The sequence below is a fragment of the Callithrix jacchus genome, chromosome 3 (assembly GCF_049354715.1).
Source record: "Callithrix jacchus isolate 240 chromosome 3, calJac240_pri, whole genome shotgun sequence".
Lineage (NCBI taxonomy): Eukaryota > Metazoa > Chordata > Mammalia > Primates > Cebidae > Callithrix > Callithrix jacchus.
Genome location: NC_133504.1, coordinates 154,462,770 through 154,480,371, shown reverse-complemented (window position 1 = coordinate 154,480,371; position 17,602 = coordinate 154,462,770). Strand labels below are relative to the sequence as shown.

General features: G+C 39.2%; 1 protein-coding gene and 1 pseudogene across 2 annotated transcripts in view; one reads left to right on the top strand and one right to left on the bottom strand.

Annotated features, from left to right (window-relative positions):
* RFC1 (replication factor C subunit 1) overlaps positions 1-17,602 on the bottom strand; it is a 91,875-nt gene that overhangs the window by 32,184 nt on the left and 42,089 nt on the right. For both annotated transcript variants that reach the window (XM_035293880.3, XM_078367378.1), the window contains exons 5-6: positions 3,975-4,207; positions 3,020-3,097 (exon numbers count right to left, since the gene is read on the bottom strand). In XM_035293880.3, the coding sequence (XP_035149771.2) occupies positions 3,020-3,097; positions 3,975-4,207 (311 nt within the window). The remainder of the gene's footprint in view (positions 1-3,019; positions 3,098-3,974; positions 4,208-17,602) is intronic.
* Positions 16,055-16,986, top strand: LOC100386297 (aldo-keto reductase family 1 member B1 pseudogene; annotated as a pseudogene).

Genomic DNA, 17,602 nt, shown 5'->3' with positions numbered 1-17,602 from the left:
ATATATTTAGAAGAAACTATAAAAACATTTTCCAGAAAATAACTGTGACATTTTCCCACTGAACATTAACGGTCAGATAGCACAGGTTTGTTTCACAAGCTGATCAGGTTTTAGAGCATACAGTTCTGGTTTCACTGGGATGACAGATAAAGTGAGCATATTTTATAAATCACATTTCTTACTTATAAAACATGAGGTCTGTACTTTTTTCTTAACGGTCCTTATGCAATACAGCTCTCTTACTTCTATTTATCTTAAACTCTAGAAAGACATCTGAAAGGAATCTCAACCAAATAAGAAAACACATTCATCTGGGGAGCACAGAAATAGTGAATCTAAGAATTTAAGAAAATTATACAGTACCTTTTTTTGCACACAATAGTAAGCTATAACAAATGTAAAATCACTTTTACTATCAAACTCCTATTTTCAATTACTAATTCAAATGCATCTGTTCTTACTTTTGAAAATTTAAGTCATCATGTCAGGAGTTCTACTAACATGCTAATGTAACACAGAGACATTCTAGTTATCTCAGTTATTTCAACATACTTTCACTTTCAGCAAGATAGAGCTCTTCCAAAAGAGAATATGTAGCAGTGGAATATCTTTCTTGCTTACGTGATACTCAAAAAAAACCACAGAACATTATTCAAACAAAGAAAAGGGCTTCAAAAATCCACTCAACCTTTTAAAAGTGAAGAGAAAAAAGAAGGGAGGAAAAACTCTGAGGGATAATTAGGAAAGACACCTTCATCATTAACACCTAGAAGTCCTTAATCAGATTAATTACCCAAACAAAATTCTGAAACAATGTGATAAAAATGGAAAAATAGGGGATTGTGATACAAAGTACCACACCTGGTTTGGAACGGATTAGATAATCTTCTAGTATTTGGGTCAGATAAGGAGAAATCACGTTCCTAAAAATTACTTCCTCGTTTGACCTAGGCTATCTGCACTACCTCGAGTTATGTGGATACTTATTGGTAGTTTATGTAATTCAGTATGATCAAATAAGACAGAAAAAGATTTTGAAAACACAAACTATAAACTGCCAAAGTAATAAAATGTGAACAATCACAATATTGTTCTCTCACAGTAATATTTATCAAGAGCCAGCCCATTGTATGCCAGACACTAAGATAAGCACTGATGTAACAATGGTTGAGTGAGACCTAAATAGTCCTGGTGAGGGGAATTTATAGCCTATACTTGCTATTATAATTAAATAGCAAGTATAATAAATGATAATAGTAGCTACGACAGGGTATGGCAGAGTATATCAGAGGGGCTTCTAATACGGCTGAGGTAGGTCTGGGAAAGTGACACTTAAGCTAAGCAAGAGGAAGGGAGTTCAAACAGCAGGTAGCTAAGCCTGGATCCTCTAACAGATGAGTGCTCCTCCTTGAAATACTTTATTTGGCTTCTGTAAGATAACAACCTCTCCTGATGTTCCTATTCACTAGCCACCCTCTCCTCTCCTTAGCTGGATCATCCTCCTTTTCCTGACCTCTAAATGTTAACAGTGGCCCAGGGCTCAATCTTGAGACCCTTTTTCTTTTCTATTTGCATTTTCTCCCCATGATCTCACCCAGTTACACAGGATAAATATTACTCAAGTGCTAATTATTTCCAAAAGTCCATCTTCAGTTTAGAGTTCTCCCCTAAGCTCCAGACCTTCTACCCAACCACCTACTCTGCATTTCCATTTGGAAGTCTATTAGATATCTCAAACTTAACCTGTCCAGAAAGATTTCTCTATACCAAACCTGTTCTGCTCCTGACATCTCACCCAGTTGTTAAAGCCATAATTGATTTTTTTTTTTTTTTTTCAGAGACAAGGTATTGTTCTTTCACCCAGGCTGGCGTGTAATGGTATAATCATAGCTCACTGCAGCCTGAACCTCCCAGGCTCAAGCAATCCTCCCACCTCTACCTCCCAAGTAGTTGAAACCACAAGCGTGCATCACAATGCCCAGCTAATTTTTGTATTTTTTGTAGAGATGGGATTTCCCTATGCTACCCAGTCTGGTCTCAAACTCCCAGCCTCAAGTGACCCTCCCACCTCGGCCTCCCAAAGTGTTGGGATTACAGGTATGAGTCACAGCACCCAGCCTCATCTATGAATCTTCTTCTCTCACACCTTATATCCAATCTGTCAAAAACACCTTGTACCTTCAAGGCACATTCAGATTATGATCACTTCTCACCACCTCTTCCTATTACCAGCTGACATCTCTCACCTACCATCACAGTCTGCAAACTGATCTGCTGCTGATCTTGCCCGCACCATGGACTATTAACATCATCGAAGCCAAACTAATTTTCCTTTAAGAGCCATCAAGTCATGATACTTCTCTATTCAAAACTCCAATGGGACTGGGTGTAGTGGCTCACAACTGTAATCCTAATACCTTGGGAGGCCGAGGAGGGCAGATCACTTGAGGTTAGGAGTTTGAGACCAGCCTGGCAAACATGGTGAAACCCCGTCTCTATTAAAAATACAAAAATTAGCCAGACATAGTGGTGGGTGCCTGTAGTCCCAATTACTGGGGCAGGTGAGGCTGGAGATTCCCTTTAAAGGAGGTGGAGGTTGTAGTTACCCAGATAGCACCACTGCACTCCAGCCTGGGCAGCAAAGTGAGACTCCATCTCAAACAAAACAAAACAAAAAAATACTCTAATGGGTTCCAATTTGGAAGAAACTAAATTCCAAAATCCTTATTGTTAATATCCTTTTTGTAGGTATCAAAGACCTATCACGACCTAAAACTTGCTGCTAGCCATTTCTCCAAAATCATCTCACAGCACTCAATTAATCTTCTCTAAAAATAAATCTTCAAGTAATTCTCCCCTGGTCTCATCATTTATCTTGTCTAGAAATTTAGATTTTCATCTATTAGATTTTAACTTATTTTACATGTAATTTCCAATGAAGTTCCATTCAAAACCTGGTTGGACTAAATAGCTAGTCACAATATCAAGTTACTAATGATTCTAAGTGAAATGCAAATACCTCTGCATCTTCATCAAGCTGTAATTGCTTGGCGATGGCTTCATCATTTAATCCAGAATCATTTGTATTTTGTGAAGGCTATATTTCAAAGAAAATCAAGCAAAATCAGCATAAACCTTAAGTTAAAAATAAGGCCCTTTTTCTTGATCATCGCTGATTAAATATACCAATGAGAGATAAGTATATCAGTATTGGCTGCAATGTACACCAGCCAGAAAGTCAAATTTATGGCTACTCCCTGACCATATCTAATTCCCTAATAAATAAATAACCTAGAGACAGACAAGTCTCACTTAGTTTTATTGAAATGTTCAAGAGAAGCACCAAAAATAAAAATAAAAAAACCCAACCCTGTAGATTAATGTCTTGGCTTGAAAAGTAGTCCAGAACATTGGCAAATCAATATGTGAGAATGATCACATTGTTCTATGGAGGAAGTGATAAAATCAACAAACACACAATATGTGGCAGGCTTTAACTCAGGGGACTACTTTCACCATAATTCATCTGGTGTGTCTGTTTCCTAAATGGCTAGAAACAGATGAATCCAATATCTGTCAAAGTAAAGAATGTCAAAAGTACAGCATACGTGTGCTCTATTCATAAGGAATGTATTTATCATCTCATTCAGAAACAATTTCTATCTAAATATTGACTGGCTGAGGTCAATCAATAGTAAAATGAGATTGCATTCTGAGAACCCAATTTAAATTCTAATAATTACAATTTTTTCTTATGGCTTAAATCATCTTTTCTTGCTTTCAAGAATTAAAAAATTACATATGTAATAGTCTAACTTCATCCTTTAAAATAAGGGCAATACATTTTATCCATAATCATCGGAAAATTATTTTAATTATTAAAACATATTGAACCATTTACTATTTCTCCTGTCATTAATATCAGTGAATGGGTATAAATCCTGAGCATACTTGCTTATATGTAGAATACTTACCTCTTTTCTTTTGCTTGACACCATCTTCTTATTAGATCTTTGGACACTTCCAGTTCCAAAATAATCAAGCACTGATGTGGGTGTAAGTTTTATTGGTGATAAAGGCTTATTCTTGGTCTTAGTGTTTTCTTCATTCTTCTTCACATCTGATGTTCCAAGGTGACTATTTGTAGATCTTCCATTCTCTTTTGATTTAGAGGCTGCCTTCTTACACATAAGGTCATCTTCTTCATCTTAAACATAATGTAATATTATATTTATATTATAAAAATATAATGTAATATTATATTTATTATATTATAAAAATATTATTTGGTTATATATATTATATAACCAAATATTTTTTATAAAACATCAATTCAGTTATATAAAGCAAACATTTCTACCAACTTTATAAAAAGTACACATGGTGGCTCATGCTTGTAATCCAGCATTTTGGGAGGCCAAGATGGGAGGATCATTTGTTCTCAGGAGTTCAAGACCAGTCTAGACAACATTATGAAACTCCATCTCTACAAAAAATTTAACAAAAATTAGCGAGGCATGGTGGTGCACACCTGTAGTCCCAGTTACTAGGGAGGCTGAGGTGAGAAGATATGAGCCCAGGAGGTTGAGGCTACAGTTATCTGTGATTGCACCACTGCACTCCAGCCTGAACAATAAAGACCCTGTCACAAAAACAAAGTAAGTATACAAGAAGTTTGAGATGCTAATAATTTTTTCTTTCTATCTCCTAAATTCAACCACCATCCCCACATTTACGAGTGCCAGGCCTGTCTCCTCCACTTACTACCCAGAGTACACAAATATTTACTGAGTACCCATTATGTACCAAGCACTTAAGATACAGCAATGAATAAAAAAGACAAAATCCCTGCCCTCAAGGAACTTGGACTCTAGAAGAGGAAACAGATACACAGATAAACAAATATACACTGTCAAGTTAAATGTTCTATGAATAAGAAATAAAACAGGGTGAAAGAATTAAAGAGTGATAAAGGGTACTCTTTGAGATAGGTAGTCAGGGAATGACTCTTTTGATAAGCAACATTTTAAGAGAGGCCTGAAATGAAGATACCTCAGGCAAGAATATTCAGGCAATTAGAACTACAAATGCAAAAGCCATGATGGGAGTGTGCTTGGAGATCAAAGTGACTGCAGCACAATGTGGAGAGGTATTCCAGAAGAGTTTGGGTGAAAGAGGTAGGGGCCAAATCCTGGAGGACTTTCTAGGTGATAGAAATAATGTTAGGCTTCATTATAGAATGGGAATCCACTGGAGAATTTTGAACAGAGTTTGTGACCCAACTTAAGGCCTGTCCTTTGGAAAAATACTGCAGAGGGAAGAAAGTGAATGCAGGGAGGCCACTTGCTACCACAGTTCCAGAGGAGATGCAGAAGGCTCAGACTGCAGTGATACTTGCAGAGGTGGTAAGTTGTCAGGTTCTAGCTATATGTTGCAAGCGAACTGTCTACTGATATCTAACCATTCATTTAAGACCATAAACCCTTTGCATTTTATTTGTCTAAAAAGTCTCCATAAAACATCTGGCTTTAAAAGTCTTTTTAAGCATTCATGACAATGTTTTGATAATTAGAAGCCCCAAAAGTGTACCTCAAAAGAGCCTCAATAAATTTCTGTTTGCTTCAGTGATTCACAAGAAAAAAGGCTTTTCAATTTGCCCTACAAACAAAAGAAATCCAATAAAAATTAAAATCTGAGAGACAAACATGAGTCCAGACACAGACGCAAATATCTGTCATCCTAGTACTTTGGGAGGCCGAGGCAGATGATTACTTGAGCCCAGGAACTCAAGATCAGCCTGGGAACATAGTGAGACTCCATCTCTACCAAAAAACAACTTAAAAACTAGCTGGGGAGACAGGCAGATCACTTGAAGTCAGGAGTTCAAGACCAGCCTGGCCAAGATGGTGAAACCCCATTGCTACTAAAATTTCAAAACTTAGCTGGGCATGGTGGTACACTCCTGTAGTCCCAGATACTCCGGAAGCTGAGGCAGAAGAATGGCTTGAACCTGGGAGGCAGAGGGTGCAGTGAGCTGAGATCATACCTCTGCACATCAGCCTGGGTGACAGAGCAAGACTCCGTCTCAAAAAAAGAAAATTAGCTGGGCATGGTGGTACAGGCCTGTATTCCCAGCTACTCAGAAGGCTAAGGTAGTAGGAGGATCGCTTGAGACCAAGAGATGGAGACTGCAGTGAGCCTCAATCGTACCACTGCACTCCAAGTTGTCTCGAAAAACATTTTTTTTTTAATAAAATTAAAAATAGGCGGCCGAACGGGCACGGTGGCTCACGCCTGTAATCCCAGCACTTTGGGAGGCGGAGGCGGGTTGATCACGAGGTCAAGAGATCGAGACCACCCTGGTCAACAAGGTGAAACCCCATCTCTACTAAAAGTACAAAAATTAGCTGGGCATGGTGGGTGCGCACCTGTAGTCCCAGCTACTCGGGAGGCTGAGGCAGGAGAACTGCTTGAACCCAGGAGGCAGAGGTTGCGGTGAGCCAAGATCCTACCATTTCACTCCAATCTGGGTAATAACAGTGAAACTCCATCTCAAAAAAAAAAAAAAAAATAGGTGGCCGAATGCAGTAGCTCACACCTGTAATCCCACCCCTTTGGGAGGCCAAGATGGGCAGATCATTTGAGGTCAAGAGTTCAAGACCAGCTTGGCCAACATGGTAAGACCCCATCTCTACCAGGCATGGTGGCATGCGTCTTTAATCCCAGCTACTTGGGAGGCTGAGGCAGGAGAATCACTTGAACCTGGGAGGCAGAGGTTGCAGTGAGCTGAGATCACATCATTGTGCTCCAGCCTGGGCAACAGTGAGACTCCATCTCAAAAAATAATAATGTAAAATAAAAGACAACCATAAAGACTAGATTATGGTGGGGATGGGGGGGGTTCACTTTATAGACTTGGTATGCAAAGCCACATATGAGTGGCTCTTATGTCCTCTCAACTACTCCCTCATTCAACTGCCAACATTTGCTAAAGGTCTTACGTCCCAGGCACTGTGTTATCCTTAGGTGGCTGCCATTTCAAACATGAAAGTATCTAATAATAATGTGAAAATCAAAAGGATTTAGCCCTACTTTCTAATTATTATATTTATATTAAAATGAAGCTATAAATTTTGCAACCCATGACTTTTCCAGGTTTCCAATTACTAAATGTAAAAAGTAACCCACTGCTTAAAGCAAGCATGTAGTAGACATCTCTGAGGATGCCAGTGCCCTTCACTACAAGCACATTTTCTCTAATAATTTACAGCTCACCCCACCTTCCAAGGGACTCCAAAAACCACAGATATATACATTAGATGGATCCACACTCTTGGCCACAATGGACTAGACCAGGAGTGAGCACTTGAGCAAGGTGGGACCAACTTTATCCTTGATTTGCTGAATCACTGTGTACAAACCAAGATGCTAGAGGTTTATTTCTACAATCAGTAAGATAGGTTAGCAGGCTCCTAATAAATTCCCCCAGTTTGCTTACACTAAAGAGTTTGTTTTTTTAAACCTGAAACCAAAAGATTTAAATTAAAACATACTTGTTTCACTTCTCTTCAACTACAGTCAATCTAAGGTCAAGCTTTAATAAAAATTTATCCATAACTCTTTCTAGAGCACATCCAAGGCCTAATACAATTAACAGATTTCAGTTTAACCGTATATTACATACGTTACATATGTTACAAAGAGTCAACAGACAAAAATTCACTCACTCATATATCTGTTCTCCTTACCTAATTACCAGTTCTTCTCTGCCTCTTTGCCAGAAAGGAAAAAGGTGTCTGATTCACATGGCTATTTTAAGTGGAATGGTGATGTTACCTATTCCACTTAAAATAGCCTCATGGATCACTCATAGTGCTAGTAACTAACCATTGAGAATATAATCTCAAGTCCTTTCTTTTTCTCTAAGACAGTAACACAATGATTATGGTATTACAGAAACTCAAATTTTTTTATACTTGGCAGCTGACCAATTATACCCAGTATATGTAAAATTTCTTATCTTATTAAATTTTATAATATTTATTTGCTTTAAGTTCAACAATTGTACTTCTAGGCAAGAGGAAGTCCCTTAATGGAGAAAAAAACACTTAAATTATCTCTGTGAAATTATGGTGCTCTACTAGTTTCCCTCCACCTTAAAAATGCCAAAGATACTAACATTCCATTTCCACTACACCTAGCTGTGCTTATAAGCATATGACAGAAAACTCCAGAGCTGAGTGGGTAAGATCAGCTATGGAGAACAGATTGAAATAAAAGAGGAAGACAAAAATTAAATGACCATGTAGGCAAGATGGCTTCAACTATAATAATAGCAATACAAATAGAGAGATGTATTGTTTATAATGTGGGAAAACAAATAACCTAAGTATCTATTAATATATATATATTCAACCATGTAACGAAATTTCTACAATAAAAATTATAATCAATATTCATATTTACTGAAATATATTCATATGTGTATTAGGTGACAAAAGCAGATGACATAACAGTATGTTTAATGACAGTCTATATACATAACTTTTAAATTTACATTTTAAAATCTGAAAATAATAAAACATTAACAATTTTCATCTTCAATTAGGGAAATATGGGTAATTTTCATGTTTTCTTTTTTTTTTTTGAGACAGAGTCTTGTCCGGTTGTCAGGCTGGAGTGCAGTGGCGCAATCTTGGCTCACTGCAATCTCCACTTCCCAGGTTCAAGCGATTCTTCTGCCTCGGCACCTCCCAAGTAGATGGGATTACAGGCATGTGCCACCATGCCCAGCTAATTTTTGTATTTTCAGTAGAGACAGGGTATGTTGACCAAGATGGTCTCGAACTCCTGACCTTGCGATCCGTTCGCCTTGGCCTCCCAAAGTGCTGGGATTACAGGCATGAGCCACCGCACCTGGCCAATTTTCATGTTTTCTTCATACCTTTTGGTACAGTTTGGCTGTGTCCCTAACCCAAATCTCATCTTGAATTCCCACATGTTGTGGGAGGGACACAGAGGGAGGTTTTTAAATCATGGGGGCAGATCTTTCACGTGCTGTTCTCATGATAGTGAGTAAGTCTCACGAGATCTGATGGTTTTATAAAGGGGAGTTACCTTGCACAAGCTCTCTTCTCTGGTCTGCCACCACTTGAGACGTGCCTTTCATCTTCCACCATGATTGTGAGGTCCCTAGCCACGTAGAACTCTTAAGTCCAATAAACCTCTTTCTCTTATAAATTGCCCAGTTTCAAGTATGTCTTTATCAGCAGTGTGAAAACAGACTAATACACCCTTTTCTCCATCTAATGTTTTACAACAAATTAACTACATCCTAGAACTCTCTGACCACTTAGCTTTCAGAATCAGTGCTTTAGTTTTTCCCTCCTCTCCACTCTTCTTTGCTCACGTCTGCTCATTATTTATCAGCATCTCTGCTATTCTGTTGCTGGTTTCAAAGACTTCATGGTATCTTTTTATTTACTAAGTTATTATTATTGAACATTAAACTTCATGCCAAGAACTTTATAATAAATTATTTTTAGTCAACTAGTCTTACCTCCTTATTCAATACACAGACCCCATTTTCCACATTCCTAACAAAAAAATTAAGACTAGACTTAAATACTTTTTTTTTTTTTTTTCTTTCTTTTTTAATTTTTTATTGGATTATAGGTTTTGGGGTACATGAGCAGAGCATGCAAGACAGTTGCGTATGTACACACATGGCAGTGTGCTTTGCTTTTCTTCTCCCCTTCACCCACATTTGGCATTTCTCCCCAGGCTATCCCTCCCCACCTCCCCCTCCCACTGGCCCTCCCCCTTTCCCCCCAATAGACCCCAGTGTTTAGTACTCCCCTTTCTGTGTCCATGTGTTCTCATTTTTCATCACCCACCTATGAGTGAGAATATGCGGTGTTTCATTTTCTGTTCTTGTGTCAGTTTGCTGAGGATGATGTTTTCCAGATTCATCCATGTCCCTACAAACGACACGAACTCATCGTTTCTGATTGCTGCATAATATTCCATGGTGTATATGTGCCACATTTTTCCAATCCAGTCTATTATCAATGGGCATTTGGGTTGATTCCAGGTCTTTGCTATTGTAAATAGTGCTGCAATGAACATTCGTGTACATGTGTCCTTATAGTAGAACGATTTATAGTCTTTTGGATATATACCCAGTAATGGGATTGCTGGGTCAAATGGAATTTCTATTTCTAAGGCCTTGAGGAATCGCCACACTGTCTTCCACAATGGTTGAACTAATTTACACTCCCACCAACAGTGTAAAAGTGTTCCTTTTTCTCCACATCCTCTCCAGCATCTGTTGTCTCCAGATTTTTTAATGATCGCCATTCTAACTGGCGTGAGATGGTATCTCAATGTGGTTTTGATTTGCATCTCTCTGATGACCAGTGACGATGAGCATTTTTTCATATGATTGTTGGCCTCATATATGTCTTCTTTCGTAAAGTATCTGTTCATATCCTTTGCCCACTTTTGAATGGTCTTGTTTGTTTTTTTCCTGTAAATCTGCTTGAGTTGTTTGTAAATTCTGGATATCAGCCCTTTGTCAGATGGGTAGACTGCGAAAATTTTTTCCCATTCTGTTGGTTGCCGATTCACTCTAGTGACTGTTTCTTTTGCCGTGCAGAAGCTGTGGAGTTTCATTAGGTCCCATTTGTCTATTTTGGCTTTTGTTGCCAATGCTCTTGGTGTTTTGTTCATGAAGTCCTTGCCTACTCCTATGTCCTGGATAGTTTTGCCTAGATTTCCTTCTAGGGTTTTTATGGTGCCAGGTCTTATGTTTAAGTCTTTAATCCATCTGGAGTTAATTTTAGTGTAAGGTGTCAGGAAAGGGTCCAGTTTCTGCTTTCTGCACATGGCTAGCCAGTTTTCCCAACACCATTTGTTAAACATGGAATCCTTGCCCCATTGCTTGTTTTTGTCAGGTTTATCAAAGATTGTATAGTTGTATGTATGTTGTGTTGCCTCCGGTGCCTCTGTTTTGTTCCATTGGTCTATATCTCTGTTTTGGTACCAGTACCATGCTGTTTTGATTACTGTAGCCTTGTAGTATAGTTTGAAATCCGGTAGTGTGATGCCCCCCGCTGTGTTCTTTTTGCTTAGAATTGACTTGGCTATGCGGGCTCTCTTTTGGTTCCATATGAAGTTCATGGTGGTTTTTTCCAGTTCTGTGAAGAAAGTCAATGGTAGCTTGATGGGGATAGCGTTGATTCTGTAAATTACTTTGGGCAGTATAGCCATTTTCACAATATTAATTCTTCCTAACCATGAACATGGAATGTTTCTCCATCTGTTTGTGTCCTCTCTGATTTCGTTGAGCAGTGGTTTGTAGTTCTCCTTGAAGAGGTCCCATACGTTCCTTGTGAGTTGTATTCCAAGGTATTTTATTCTTTTTGTAGCAATTGCGAATGGCAGTTCGCTCTTGATTTGGCTTTCTTTAAGTCTGTTATTGGTGTAGACGAATGCTTGTGATTTTTGCACATTGATTTTATATCCTGAGACCTTGCTGAAGTTGTTTATCAGTTTCAGGAGTTTTTGGGCTGAGGCGATGGGGTCTTCTAGGTATACTATCATGTCGTCTGCAAATAGAGACAATTTGGCTTCCACCTTTCCTATTTGAATACCCTTTATTTCTTTTTCTTGCCTGATTGCTCTGGCTAGGAGAGATCCAGAATTGACACCCTATCGTCAAAATTGAAAGAGCTAGAGGAGCAAGATCAAAAAAACTCAAAACCCAGCAGAAGACAAGAAATTACTAAGATCAGAGCTGAGCTGAAGGAGATTGAGACACGAAAAACCCTTCAAAAAATCAATAAATCCAAGAGCTGGTTTTTTGAAAAGATCAACAAAATAGACAGACCACTAGCCAGATTGATTAAAAATAAAAGAGAGAACAACCAAATAGATGCAATAAAAAATGATAAAGGGGAAATCACCACAGATTCCACAGAAATTCAAACCATCATCAGAGAATATTACAAACAACTCTATGCGCATAAACTAGTAAACCTGGAAGAAATGGATAAATTCCTGGACTCCTGTGTCCTCCCAAGCCTAAACCAGGAGGAAGCTGAAACTATGAATAGACCAATAACGAGGTCTGAAGTTGAGGCAGCAATTAAGAGCCTACCTCACAAAAAAAGCCCAGGTCCAGATGGGTTCACAGCTGAATTCTACCAGACACACAAGGAGGAGCTGGTACCATTCCTTCTAAATCTATTTCAAACAATCCAAAAAGAGGGAATCCTTCCCAAATCATTTTATGAGACCAACATCATCCTGATACCAAAACCCGGCAGAGACCCAACGAGAAAAGAAAACTTCAGGCCAATATCCATGATGAACATAGATACAAAAATCTTCAATAAAATATTGGCAAGCCGATTACAACAGCAAATCAAAAAACTTATTCATCATGATCAAGTAGGATTCATCCCGGGGATGCAAGGCTGGTTCAACATACGCAAGTCTATCAACGTAATTCACCACATAAACAGAACCAAAAACAAAAACCACATGATTATCTCAATTGACGCAGAGAAGGCATTTGACAAAATTCAACAGCCCTTTATGCTAAAAACCCTCAATAAACTCGGTATCGATGGAACGTATCTCAAAGTAATAAAAGCTATTTATGACAAACCAACAGCCAATATCATACTGAATGGGCAAAAACTGGAAGCATTCCCTTTGAAATCTGGTACTAGACAAGGATGCCCTCTCTCACCACTCCTATTCAATATAGTACTGGAAGTTAAATACTTTTAAAATCGAGCAATGTTAATTCACCCTCTTCCTTTAGTGAATAGCAAAATATTGTACTTCTTAGGAAAGTTTTTCCTTTCATCAAGTCAAAATACTTCCTATGAACTCCATCTACTTTCCTTAATCTATACTCTGAACAGGGAGAAAAAGTGTATCTACTTTTTCCACATTCAGCATCTGAAGACTGCCCTTATTTCTTCCTTACATCCCCTTCTCTATAAATAGTAAAACACTTTCAAGCCACTCAACATTTAGGTTACTGAAAAGATTAAATTTTTCTTAAAGGGCTGGACATAGTGGCCTATGCCTATAATCCCAGCATTGTGGGAGGCCAAGACAGGAGGATCACTTGAGCCCAAAAGTTCAAAAGAGTGAGACCCCCATCTCTACAAATAAAATAAACTAAGACAAAATTTTAAAGGCTAAATGCCCAGTGTCACATCTCACCATGTTTAACAGCCATTCAATAAATAAAAGTAATATGCTCTGGTAAAAACAACACTGAACCAGAAGTCTAGAAAACTAAAATTCTAACCTAAGTTTGACTTACTATTTTTATTTTAATCATCTGGGTTTCACTGTGGTCTTCTGTTAAATGTTGGACCAAACTCAAGATTTTTCCCCTCCACAATTTTATGACTCTATGGAAAGCCATACAGATTTTTTTAAAATATTATATACAATGTTGGTGAAAATGTAATGAGTTTGTACTAATAAAAACACTAATTATAAAAGTGTAAATTAATGTAACTTTTCTAGAAAGTGATTTGTTAGAACATACCCAGAACCTTAAAGAAGTTAATATCGAACGATCCAAGATGGCCTATTGCTAACATCTCGGGATTGCAGCTCCCAGCGAAAGCTCAGACAACGAGAGGACGCCACACTTTCAGACAAATTTTGGTCACTCACGGAGCAGAAGATTCCCAGTGGAGAAGCTCCACGGGTCGCCAGCGGGACTCTTGTGGCCCGCGCAGCGGTTTCACCGGCACCTCAGCGCAGCAGCTCTCGGTGCAGAGTAAAAGGGACTGGTTCCCCTTCTGACCGAGGTTTGGAGGAGCCACACGGGTCGCCAGCGCGACTCTTGTGGCTGGCGCAGCGGTTTTGCCGGCACCTCGGCACAGCAACTCTCGGTGCAGAGTAAACGGGACTGGTTCCCCTTCTGACTGAGGTTTGGAGCTCCGGGAAGGCAGAGTCGCCTATTACAGACTCAAGAAGGAAGCCAGACTGGAGATTGCCGGGCAGAAAAGCACCATCAGTCTTAACACCGCTGTTTTGGCCAGTGCAGTGGGTTGCTCATATTTCGGCCCTGGGAATTAACAACTTGGACGTCCACTGAGAGACCTAATTTGAAAGTTGGTAATTACGAAGACGATAGGTGGATAAATTTACAATGATGGGAAGAAACCAGCATAAAAAGGCTGAGAATACTCAAAATCAGAATGCCTCTAAAGAGGATCACAGTTCCTCATCAACAAGGGAACAAGACTTGATCGAGAAGGAGCACATCCCATTAACAGCATCAGGCTTCCAAAGATGGATAATAAGAAACTTCTGTGAGTTAAAAAAACATGTTGCAGCCCAATGTAAAGAAACTAAGAACTTTGAAAAAAGGTTTGACGAAATCCTAATGAGAATAGACAACTTAGAGAGGAATATAAGTGAATTAATGGAACTGAAGAATACAATGCAGGAACTCCGAGAAGTATGCACAGGTTTAAACACTCGAATTGTTCAAGCAGAAGAAAGGATATCAGAGGTAGAAGTCCAACTTAATGAAATAAAACGAGAAAACAAGATTAGAGAAAAAAGGATAAAAAGGAATGAGCAAAGTCTCCAAGAAATGTGGGACTATGTGAAAAAACGAAATTTACGTTTGATAGGTGTACCTGAATGCTACGGAGAGAATGAATCCAAGCTGGAAAATATTCTTCAGAATATTATTCAGGAAAATTTTCCTAAACTAGCAAAGCAGGACAATATTCAACCCCAGGTAATACAGAGAACACCACAAAGATATTCCTCAAGAAGAGCTACACCAAGGCACATAGTCGTTAGATTCACCAGGGTTGAAACGAAGGAGAAAATACTAAGGGCAACCAGAGAGAAAGGTCAGATTACTCACAAAGGGAAGCCTATCAGACTTATAGCAGATCTCTCAACAGAAACTCTACAAGCCAGAAGAGAGTGGGGGCCAATATTCAACATCCTTAAAGAACAGAACTTTCAGCCCAGAATTTCATATCCAGCCAAACTAAGCTTCACAACTGAAGAAAAAATAAAATCTTTTATGAACAAGCAAGTACTCAGAGATTTTATTATCACCAGGCCTGCTTTACAAGAGCTTCTGAAAGAAGCATTACACATAGAAAGAAACAACCAGTATTAGCCTTTCTAAAAATATACCAAAAAGTAAAGAGAATCAACATAAAGAAGAATTTACATCAACGAATGGATCAAACAGCCAGTTAACATCAAATGGCAAAATCCTAAATTTAAATCGACTAAATCTCCCAATCAAAAGATACAGCCAAAACCCAACAGCATGTTACATCCAGACTCATTTCACTTGCAAGGATACAAAAAGACTCAAAACAAAGGGATGGAGAAAGATTTACCAACCAAATGGAGAGCAAAAATAAATGATTAAATAAAAAGCAGGAATTTCAATCCTCATATCTGATAAAATATATCTTAAAGCAACAAAGATATAGTGGTAAAAGGATCAATGCAACAAGAAGAGCTAATGATCCTAACACCCAGATACATAAGACCTATAAAGAGACTTAGACTCAACAAGACAGAAAATTAGTAAGGATATCAAGGACTCGAACTCAGATCTGGAACAAGTAAACTTAATAAATATTTATAGAGCTCTCCACTTTAAATATACAAAATACACATTCTTGTCAATACCACATCACACCTTCTCATAGGTTTAAATGAAACATTGATTGGCCATTATTAATACCCATTTTTTTTAGAATAAAGCAACATTTCCCTTCTCTCTCCCTCTTTTTCTTCCTCTTTCTTCCTCTCCTTCACTCCTTTTTTTTCTTTCCTTCTCTCAAAAAAAGAAAAAAAAGAAATCAACTTGTAGACCTCTAGATACAGGTCGGCAATGTCTCTCTCATTGCTCGATTTCCTTCCTTCCCTTCTCTTCCTGCCTCCCTCCCTTCCTTCCTCCCTCCCTTCCAAAAAAAAAAAAAAGAAGTTAATATCAACAGTTCCGGGGAGGGGTCTGGGGAGCACAGCAGCAATGGCCAGCCACCTCGTGCTCAACAACAGCATCAAGATGCCCATCCTCGGGCTGGGCACCTGGAAGGTCCCCTTCAGGCCAGGTGACTGAGGCTGTGAAGGTGGCCATCGACGTTGGGTACCGCCACATCAACTGTGCCCACGTGTACCACAATGAGAATGAGGTGGGAGTAGCCATTCAGGAGAAGCTCAGGGAGCAGGTGGTAAAGCCTGAGGAGCACTTTATCATCAGCAAGCTGTGGTGCACATACCATGAGAAGGGCCTGGTGAAAGAAACCTGCCTGAAGACACTTAGCAACCTGAAACTGGACTACCTGGACCTCTACCTTATTCACTGGCCAACTGGCTTTAAGCCTGGGAAGGAATTTTTCCAATTGGATGAGTCAGGCAACGTGATTCCCAGTGACACCAACATTCTGGACACGTGGGTGGCCATGGAAGAGCTGGTAGATGAAGAGCTGGTGAAAGCTATTGACATCTCCAACTTCAGCCATCTCCAGGTGGAAAGGATCTTAAACAAACCTGGTTTACAGTATAAGTCTGCAGTTAACCAGATTGAGTGCCACCCATATCTCACTCAGAAGTTAATCCAGTACTGCCAGTCCAAAGGCATGGTGGTGACTGCCTATAGCCCCCTAGGCTCTGCCAAGCCCGAGGACCCTTCCTTCCTGGAAGATCCCAGGATCAAGGCTGTCGCAGACAAGCACAATGAAACTACAGCCCAGGTGCTGATCCGGTTCCCCATGCAGAGGAACTTGGTGGTGATCTCCAGGTCTGTGACACCAGAACGCATTGCTGAGAACTTAAAGTCTTTGACTTTGAACTGAGCAGCCAGGATATGACCACCTTACTCGGCTACAACAGGAACTGGAGGGTCTATGCCTTGTGAGCTGTATCTCCCACAAGGATTACCCCGTCCATGAAGAGTTTTGAAGCTGTGAATGCCTGCTCATCCCTAAGTGACCTATACCTGTGTTTCCTGCTTCATTTTTTTCCTTGCAAATGTAGTATAGCCTGTGTCATTCAGCAGTGGGACAGCAACTTACAGAGTGGCCAGCGAGAGCGTGTCTAGCTTGATGTTGGATCTGACGAGGACTGTCAGTAGAGGGTAAGTCTCTTCCAGTTTGCTTTGCCCTTCTCTTTGCCCCACTGGGGAAAGTGCAACCTGAATACCCTTTTCTGACCAAAGAGAAGCAAAATCTGCCAGGTCAAAATGGTGTCACTAACAGCTGAGTTTTGACTGTTTGGAACTGTAATCCTTTCAGCAAGACTTCTCTTTGCCTCAAATAAAAAGTGCTTTTGTGAGTTTGAAAAAAAAAAGAAGTTAATATCCTTTAGCATAGTAACTCTTGGAGATAATCAGAGGTGATGGCAAATATTTACATATAAATATAGTCTAGTCATCACACTATTAGGAACATGGAAAGTGTAAGCAACTGAAATGCTTGAAATCAAGAAAAGATTCACGTAAATTATGTTCTGACTATACAATGGACTCATGCAGCCATGAAAAAATTAAGCCCACATTTCAAGGGTAAAAAAAAAAAAC